General features: G+C 46.7%; 1 protein-coding gene across 2 annotated transcripts; it reads left to right on the forward strand.

Annotated features, from left to right (window-relative positions):
- Positions 1 to 1,103: 1,103 nt before the first annotated feature.
- Tob1 (transducer of ERBB2, 1) lies at positions 1,104 to 6,776 on the forward strand. 2 transcript variants are annotated; one of them, XM_029546630.1, is made up of 2 exons: positions 1,104 to 1,206; positions 4,556 to 6,776. In XM_029546630.1, exon 2 carries the CDS (start codon positions 4,714 to 4,716, stop codon positions 5,803 to 5,805), a length of 1,092 nt encoding a protein of 363 aa, XP_029402490.1. In that variant the 5' UTR covers positions 1,104 to 1,206; positions 4,556 to 4,713; the 3' UTR covers positions 5,806 to 6,776. The 2 variants fall into 2 exon arrangements, with proteins under 2 accessions (XP_029402490.1, XP_021068473.1); XM_021212814.1 differs by lacking the exon at positions 1,104 to 1,206 and adding an exon at positions 2,576 to 2,860 and having other exon boundaries at positions 4,556 to 6,557.
- Positions 6,777 to 9,587: the final 2,811 nt, after the last annotated feature.

The raw sequence follows: 9,587 nt of genomic DNA on the forward strand, positions 1-9,587 counted from the left end.
ACCCTCTCACACTCCCTACCCCCACCCTCAAGAGTTCTGGAATTAACCCATAATTTTGTCTGTTTTTATTTATTTATTTATTTATTTATTTTTGAAACGTGCACTCCAGGCTAGCCTGGAACTTGCCTTGTCCTCCAGGCAGGCTTTGAACTTGTGAGCTTTCTGTCTCAAATGTGCTGGGATTTATAGGTGTGTGTCACCATTCCCAGCTAACTCATACATTTTAAAGCTGTTGTTACTGACATTTAACCAGTTCCTAGGAGGTAAGCGCTTCATTACTTTATATCTGGGACTGTAGATTGGAGACATTCAGAAGGGGAGAAGTCAGAGAGAAAGAGACCTGTTCGTTTCCTCTAGAGAATTCTTGAAAAGTACACACAAGCTTAACAAAATTATGATTCATCTATTTTTAGTTAGACATTTTAATCTCAGCCAAGTCTAATATGCTCCCTAATTATAGTGATATATTTTCCAAATTACAAATCAAGACACATGGCCCAGCACATGTGTCTGTAATTCTGAGCGTTTGGTACAGTAACATTTGCCTAATGGTAATAAATTGTGCTTCTAGGGCACATGAAAGAAAAAGTGTTTCTCTTGGTAAGCCAGTCCCAAAATATCTTACCTAGATTCTTGCAATTTCTGTGCCCAACTAACTATAGAATTAAAAATGCCTTATTTCAGTGGCAAATTAACGTTCACGCTAGAAAAGCAAAACCACACAATGGAGGAAAACAGTGGAAGAATAATTATTATTAAAATATTTTGCTGCCAGATGCTTCCATTTTAAACGCCATGCTCTCACAATCTAATCCCACTCTGCAACTAAAAAGCCGAAATACTAAAAATAAAACAGAATTTAAAGCGTTTCTGAGTAAAACTTCTATGTTCTTAAGAAGAAAAAAACCGCTACCCAGGTTTTAGGAACCTGTGCAATAAACAAGAAACGGGTCACCTGACCGGTCGCCACCCCACCCCTCAGCCCATTCCACAAACCCTCCCCTTCTCACACGCTGTGAGACTTTAGAAATATCCTTTCTCAAAGCTGTTCCTTCTAAAAGAGGAGGTGGGAACCCACGCAAGCAGATCCGAGTGCAAAATAATAAGCTACATCCAGACTTCTGCATCTATAAAACGAAAAGTCTCTTGGCGGGGCGCGTAGATGAGGGTTTGTGCCCTGGGTGGTACAGATGGTCTACACAGACGGTGAGTTGTGGTTTAACCTCTAGACAGAGGCGTAGAAATGCCCGCCCTGCGGTGTTTAAGGGCAAGGCAGCACCGGGGCCGGTTTTTTTCCAGGAAGCATGCCCCGAATGCCCAGGACAGGGAAGGGGAAGGCAGGGCCCTGGGCGTTTCATTCACCGCTGCGCTTTCTCCCCCTCCTCTCCGAGGCTCCCCCTCGACTTTCTCTCGCCTTTACCCCGTCCGAGTTTGACGTCGGTCTCCTGGAGACCAGACAGCCAATCGCCTGGCCGCTAAGGTCCAGCGCGACCAATCAGGCATCGTTGCTACCTGTGAGTAATTATTTTTAGCCGAGAGGAACGCCCCGTTCCACTCCCGACGTTAACTCGGATTTCTGGGCTGCAGGTTGTGGAAACGGCGCCTATCCGCGCCCCTAGAGTCCCTTGCGTCCCCATTCCCTAGACACCTGTGCACAGTTCAGAAACTCTCGCAGGTCCCTCAGCAAGGCCTCGTGTTTATTTTGTGGGCCTGGATGAAAGCCCTCAAAATGCACGCGTGGGCGCACACACAGTCACATAGGCAGTTTGGCAGCGTGTCGCTCTCTGCGACGTTTGATATAAGACATTTTTTTTTTTCCCCTTACGATCTCAAGGAACCCTCAAGTCCGAGCTGCTGCCAGGTGACCCGGGGAGATCTGGCCAGGGGGGGCTGCAGAGGCAGTTAAACTGTCACCTGTGCGGGAGGTGCAGCGACGTGGCCTCCCTTCCCCGCCCCCAGGTTCTGCAGTTGTCACTCTCGGGGTGACAGTTGGCCTAGGCCCTGCGGGGATTAATACTCAATGAATCGGGAGCACGAGTCCTGGTCACCCTGGGATGGGCTGGAGAGCCACAGGCTAGCTCGCCCAGGAGTGGGGTTTTCCTCGGCCACAGTCGGCACTCGCTCTGGAGCAGCCTCCTCCGTGTACTCTGCCCTCCCTCCCCCAGCTCCGGCTGCCCCTCCCGGCCGGCCCCCGCCGCGTCGCCACCTGCTCCCCCTCTCCCCCCCCCAGCTCCTCCCTCCTCCTCCCCCAGGCCCCGGGAGGGCCCCCCCATCCCTACCACCCTTCTCCAATCCCGTTCCAAGGCCTCCCTTAACCCCTCCCCCAGCCCCTCGGAACTGTCAGATCATTGGTCACAGCGGCGTTCAGGAGGCGTGACCATCTATCAGCGGCCGTCTGGACGTGGGCAGGCGTGACTTGGCCAATGGCGTCCGGGGGCAGGGCAGGGGCGGAGTCGGCGCGGCCCCGGGATGCCGGGTGGGGAGGGCGGGACTGTGACGCGAGCGGCGCGCACCCCCGCGGAGGCTGGGGGCGGGGAGGAGGCTATAAAACGAGAGGCGGGGCGCGCGCCGCGGCAGAAGGAGCGAAGCTCTGGCCCGGCGCGCAGAGGGCGCTGTACGGGGACGCAGGGCCGGGCCGCCGGGCTGTGGAGAGAAGCGAGCGCGCTCGTGTAAGCCTGCGGTCCCCGCCACCCCTGAGCCAGAGCAGCGAGCTCCCGGGCCCGCCCGAGACGACCGTCGCGTGTCTGGCGGTGGCGACGTCTTGCACCTCGCCGCTCCCGACCCACCCGCGCCCCCGCCCGCCGCGTCTTCTCCCCCGCCCAGCCGTGGCTCGGCGGCAGCCGCAGCTCCGGAGCAGCCTGTAAGTACGGCGGGGCGGCGGCGAGGGGCCGAGGGAGTGGCTGCAGCGTCCTGCGAGCCCGGGTGCGGAGGGGCGGCCTCGGGGACCCAAGGGAATGGAGTGGCTCCGGGGACCCGGTCCGGAGGCTTGACGGCCGGCGGACAGCCGGGAGGAGGGAGCACCCGGGGTGGGGGCAGCGGCGTCCAGGCAGGGGGAGGGGGCGCCGGGATACAGGGATCGGGCCCGGACCGGTGCTCCGGGATGCTGGCTGGGTCCCAGGAGCCTCGAGCGGGGAGCAGGGGGGGGGGACGGCAGGGTCAGGTTACGGCGGGGGAGGGGAAGGCTGGGCGGCCCGCGCCGCGACCTGCCGGTGCCCCGGGCCGCGTCCCTGAGGCAGCTAGAGAGCCTGCTCTCCTTTTCCCCGGGCCGAGCTCCTCCTCCCGGAGCAAGGCTAGTAGTCTTCCTCCTCCTCCTCCTCCTCCTCCACCTCCTCCGGTTGTTGCTGCTGCTGCTGTAGCGCTCGGGCTCCCAGCGCTGTGAGCAGAAATCTAATGAGACCCAACTGGCTGTTTATGTAATTCTTCACAGTCCTGGGTTAAGGCGTTGCTTTAAAAACCACCTTCCACCCAGCCTGTCTGGACTCGGCTGCACCTTCAAGCAGTCCAGCTGAATCTGCTTTCTCTGCCTGCACTTGGGTTTCGGCTTGGAAAGTGTAGTTTGGGGGCTACACGATTCTTTGCTCTTTGTCACCAAGACTATGGAAAATGGAACAGACGGATTAACACGTTTGATTGTTTTAAATGCCCTTTTTGATCAACCTCGTTGTACAAATAGCTCTCCCTTGGAAATACCTCTGTTTGCCCTTGATCTTTTCTTATCCCCACCCAGTGCTGATCCAGCAAACGTTTAAAGGTCGACCTTATCGCTCCAACCTCTCCAGGGACTGTCTGTTTATCCGAAGAGGGAAGGAGATGGCTTTTAAAAATAAGAATAAAACTGAGAAACTCTGCCCTTTAAACAGCAATCAATAAGAGTTTTAAGCTGTTTGTTTTTCTTATACTTGCAGCTGAGAGGAATTTCAGAATGAGGGGGGGAGGCAGTACACAATAAAAAAAGAAAAAGGCTCCCAGAAGACCAAGTGTGTGAGAGCCCTTGGCATGGTTAAAACTAGAGAGGATAATTTGGTTTCATTTACCAAGATGACAACTCATTTAGTACCTTTTAGTACCACGTACTTTGACAATTAAAAATAATTTTGTAACTTATAACATTTCCAAATATTTAACATAAAGCAGATTTAAACGTGATGTTTCCAAACGGAACTAGGGATTCACTTCTAAAATGGGGACTAGCAAGGAACTAACTAATGACCAACTTGTAAAAGTGGAGTATACGGGTAGGTGGGTGGATGAGTGTGCAGTACAGTTAGTAAACACTGTGCCGAGAAGAGAGAGGACACATATTCTGGAGATCCCTTAAGTCCTGCTGGGAAATGGTATGTAATAGCTTAGTATGCTGTTTTAACTATAAATCTGTCTTGAACTTTAGCAAGAGAATTTTTTTTAATGGTCTGTTCCTTTTATTTTCCAGCGGCATTTTCCAGTCTTTCTAGCCCAGTAGACATTTTCAAAAATAAAATTGCTTCAGGTAGAAAGCTTTGGAGCTATTACATTGATCTCACTTGGATGTGTTTGCTTTTGTTTTGTTTTCTTAAAGGTACAAGACCACAGGAAGGTTGAAGGATAATCTTCTAATACCAGCACTTTGAATGAGAATTTGTTTCTCTGCCACAAACTGATTTTTTTAAAAAAAAAAAAAAATTATTTTTCTGGTGGAGGAGTTGGAACAAAGCTAACTTTTGTGGCATCGCAGCTATGCAGCTTGAAATCCAAGTAGCACTAAATTTTATTATTTCCTACTTGTACAATAAGCTTCCCAGGAGACGTGTCAACATTTTTGGTGAAGAGCTTGAAAGACTTCTTAAGAAGAAATATGAAGGGCACTGGTATCCTGAAAAGCCATACAAAGGCTCAGGGTTTAGATGTATACACGTGGGGGAGAAGGTGGACCCCGTGATCGAGCAGGCATCCAAAGAGAGTGGTTTGGACATTGACGATGTTCGTGGCAATCTGCCGCAGGATTTGAGCGTTTGGATCGACCCGTTTGAAGTTTCCTACCAGATTGGTGAAAAGGGACCAGTGAAGGTGTTGTACGTGGATGATAGTAGTGAAACCGGATGTGAGCTGGATAAGGAGATCAAAAACAGCTTTAACCCGGAGGCCCAGGCGTTCATGCCCATAAGTGACCCGGCCTCCTCCGTGTCCAGCTCTCCCTCACCTCCCTTTGGCCACTCTGCTGCTGTCAGCCCCACCTTCATGCCCCGGTCCACCCAGCCTTTAACCTTTACCACTGCCACTTTTGCTGCCACCAAGTTCGGCTCCACCAAAATGAAGAACAGTGGCCGTAGCAGCAAGGTAGCACGTACTTCTCCGATCAACCTGGGCCTGACTGTGAATGTGAACGACCTCCTGAAGCAGAAAGCCATCTCTTCCTCAGTGCACTCTCTGTATGGGCTGGGCCTGGGCAGCCAGCAGCAGCCGCAGCCTCAGCAGCAGCAGCAACAGCAGCAACAGCAGCAGCCGCAGCCATCATCCCAGCCGCCGCCTCCACCACCGCAGCAGCAGCCACAGCCGCAGCAGCCGCAGCCACAGCAGCAAACCTCTGCTCTTTCTCCCAATGCCAAGGAATTTATTTTTCCTAACATGCAGGGTCAAGGTAGTAGTACCAATGGAATGTTCCCGGGTGACAGCCCCCTTAACCTCAGTCCCCTCCAGTACAGTAATGCCTTTGATGTGTTTGCAGCCTATGGAGGCCTCAACGAGAAGTCTTTCGTAGACGGCTTGAATTTTAGCTTAAATAACATGCAGTATTCTAACCAGCAATTCCAGCCTGTTATGGCTAACTAAAAAACAAAACAAAAGAGAACATGTATCGTACAAGTTAAAATGCATCGGCCCAAGGAGGAATTTTTTTTTTTTTTGCCTCCTTGAGATTTTTTTTAGCTTATAGTAAGGACACATTCAAGCTTGGTTACGAAATAAAACACGCATCATTTTTCATTTGCCAACCAAGCACAAAGTTATTTTCTACTGACTGTATATTTTAAAGTATACTTTCAGATATGGCCTCTTACAGTATTTAAGATATAGCAAGGACATGGCTGAATTTTTTTTTTTATAAAAATTGGCACTAATAAGTGGGTTTATTGGTCTTTTCTAATTGTATAATTTAATTTAGTACAAAGTTTGTAAAATATCAGAGGATATATATATATTGTTTCTACGACATGGTATTGCATTTCTATCTTTTTACTACAGTGATCTGTGACAGCTTCATGTTGTATTTTTTTTACTGAAATTGTAAAATATCCATCTTAAAGACATCAGCTATTCTGAAAATTGTGTACAGGATATTCCTTTAGTGGTGGAATTAAAATGTACGAATATTTGCTTTTTCAAAAAATGTATTTTCTGTTAAAGGTTTAAAGATTTTTGCTATATATTATGGAAGAAAATGTAATCGTAAATATTAATTTTGTACCTATATTGTGCAATACTTGAAAAAAACGGTATAAAAGTATTTTGAGTCAGTGTCTTACATGTTAAGAGGGACTGAAATAGTTTATATTAAGTTTGTATTAAAATTCTTTAAAATTAAAGATGCCTTTCCTGTGGTCTTTGTTTTAAGTCTTTGCTAAAAGTCTATGTTCATAAAGAAGAAAGATACAACTTACTGAGTCACAAAGGAATAATGGAAGGCAGGGCTCTGCTGTTTGTCAGACAGGGGTTTGCCAGAGCTGGGGAGGTGCTTAAGAGTATTTGCCTCAAAAGCAGAAAGCCATGGGTTTGATCCCCAGCATCTTATAAGTGGTACATGGATGCCTCTACTACCAGCATCCACCTCGGAGAGAGCCAGGTGACAGGAGGAAGTCATGTGATCTGTCCGCATCTATTTGAAATGTGCTGGGAAGGAACTCAGAAAATGCTAGAAAATGCCATTGTCTGTTAGATAGAACTTAGGATTAAACCCATCCACAGTTGGGAAAGTTGCTAAATATTGTTTCTTTACACAGTAAAACATTTGCATGCTGTTACTTTTGGGGGGCATGGTATCCAACCTAGTTAGGGGCTTGAACAGATTAGTTACTGATAATGCCTGAAAATTGTAGAATCTTGTGAGGGGGTTTTAAAAATACTTATAATTGGTTTTTGTTGTTGTTGTTTTTTAGCTGATGAGTTAAAACATTAAAATGGCAGGGGCGGTGACAAATGCCTTTAATCCCAGCACTTGAGGCAGACTTAGTTCCAGGCGAGCTGGAGCTATATAAATAAAACCCTGTCTTTTAAAGCAAAACAAACCTTTTAAGACGAGTCATTTTCCCATTTCAGTGTTTGCTGATACATGATAGAATATCGGTGAGAAGATTGTCCTGAACTGAAATGAACGGCTCAGCTTTTATAGTAAAGCACCACCACTGTCTGGCTTACAAGGGAAATGAGAGGTTTAGACACAGCCTACAAAAGCCTTTTGTCACCCAAGCTGGCTAGAGCAATAAAAGTTTTAAGGCTGAAATAACAGAAGGAAGCTACCCCTTGTGTTCTGTGGTGAGGCCTTTGTCTCTTGGACAGAATGAGGCTCTGAAGAAGTTCTGGAGTGTAGAGTGGAGCCTCATAGTGTCCAGGTCAACCATTCTGAGCATTCGGCATCAAAGTTTGGATAGCAACAGTAATTAAAACACCCAGTGACAGAAATCCGTGAAGTTATCATAGCTTCAGTTAGGAAGAAAAAGCTACCATTAACACATTTTCAAAACATCAGGATAAGCCAGCTTGACAACAACGGCAAAAGAATTTGAAAGGACTACGTGAATTGTTCAGCCCTTAGAGAAAGGTCATCTTGCTACATTCATGTCGGTTTGAGACAGATTAAATTTGATCTTGACTAGTTCAGAAAACCCTGATTTGGTTTTTTTTATTTTCTGTATATTTTTTAAGAGAATGAACAAAGGCCCTGTTTCCAAACACTTTTTTTTCCTCACCAGGAATGGAAATTCTCTTAAAGGAACTTGTGTCTAGCACATTTAGAAAAGCTTATGTCTTAATCCCGGATCTGTTTTCTCCCCACTGTCATCAGCTTCGGGTCTTCTGTGGGAAGATTGTTTGACTTACAGTTTGAGAAGTTATTTCCATAGGTCTGGTCCATCTTTTTAGCTCCAATAGCAATAGTTCTTGTAGCAGCCTGTGCATGCCCAACCCTCGTGTAGGACAAGCTCTCCAGGTTACATTCTGCCTGGGGGCTGGGGGGGGGGGAATGGTAGCTTCAGAGTTTAGTGCATCCCACTGCCAGTGCCTAACATCTGGGGGGAAATTTGTTTTTTGTTTTTAGTTTTTTGTTTTTTGTTTTTTTTTTGAAGCAAGATCTTAAATAGTTCAGACCTGCCTCCAGTTTATTTTATAGCTGATGATCACCTTAAACCTCTGATCCTCCTGCCTCTGCCTCCCAAGTGCTGGGATTACAGGTGAATACCACCTCACAAGGCACAGACTTTCTGCAGTCAAAACGCATCTGATGTGGCCAGCAGCGTTCCTGTGTCGGGATAAGTTAACTTGCCTTTGGAGGGAGACGCTAAAGTTACCCTGGAGTTGAAGGTGTTTTTCTAAATGTGTATTGGTGTTCATTTCATTCACAGAGATGCTCAGGCACCTCCATCTTAACTGAGAGATTTCAATGGAATCTTAAGGACTTGGGTTATTTAAAAATTAATCACCAAGAACCTGGAGTTGGTAATGTGTGCCTTTTATCCCAGCACTCAGAAGACAGAGGTGGACCAGTCTCTGAGTTCGAGGTCAGTGAGTTCCAGGACAGCCAGGGCTACTCAGGGAAACTCTTGTCTCAAAATAAAATAAATAAATAAATAAATAAATAAATAGTCACTATAACATAGAGTCGTTGTAACATAGAAAACAAAATATATTTCTTTGGACAGACTTAGAATGATGAAGTAAAATGACTGTTCGAGACTTTCCTCCATACCTGTTCCCTATACAAACAAGCTATCATGGGCATGAAATACAAATTATATAGTTATCATTTGGTATCCCTGAGGGATTGGCTTCAGGACCTCAGCGGATTCTAAAATCTGGGGATGCTCAAAGCCCTAATATAAATTGTATGATATTTGTATATGCCCCATGCACACCATCCCATGTACTTTAAATAATTTCTAGATTGTTTATAATATCTAATACAAATACTGTATAAATATCTGTCAAGCTATATTGTTTAGGGAAAATAACCAAAGTATACATATTGAATAAAGACAAAGGTTAAGTATTTTCTGCTTGTAGGTGGTAAATTCATGGGTGCAAAAGTCACAGATAAAGAAGTCTTTCTCCCCATGGCTGGCTGGAATGTGAGCCTTTGACAGAAGTTGGGAACAGTGTTGGAACAGATGAGGGAAATGCCCTCGTTAGGAGGCTGCATGAAATTGTCACTGCTGAGTAAGAGCCAGGACATTGCTCAGAGTGCTGGGGGTGGGGGTGGGGGGGAGGTCACCTGAGATCAGATTTCTTTAGTTTCTGTAACATCTACTTGGAAAGTCTTTTCCTCTTTTGGAAAGATCTAGAATCAATATCAGTGCATGCAACTGGAAAAGTCAAGCTCTTGTGTCTGTTGAAAGCAATTTTAA

The sequence above is a fragment of the Mus pahari genome, chromosome 14, assembly GCF_900095145.1.
Source record: "Mus pahari chromosome 14, PAHARI_EIJ_v1.1, whole genome shotgun sequence".
NCBI classification, from domain to species: Eukaryota; Metazoa; Chordata; class Mammalia; order Rodentia; family Muridae; genus Mus; species Mus pahari.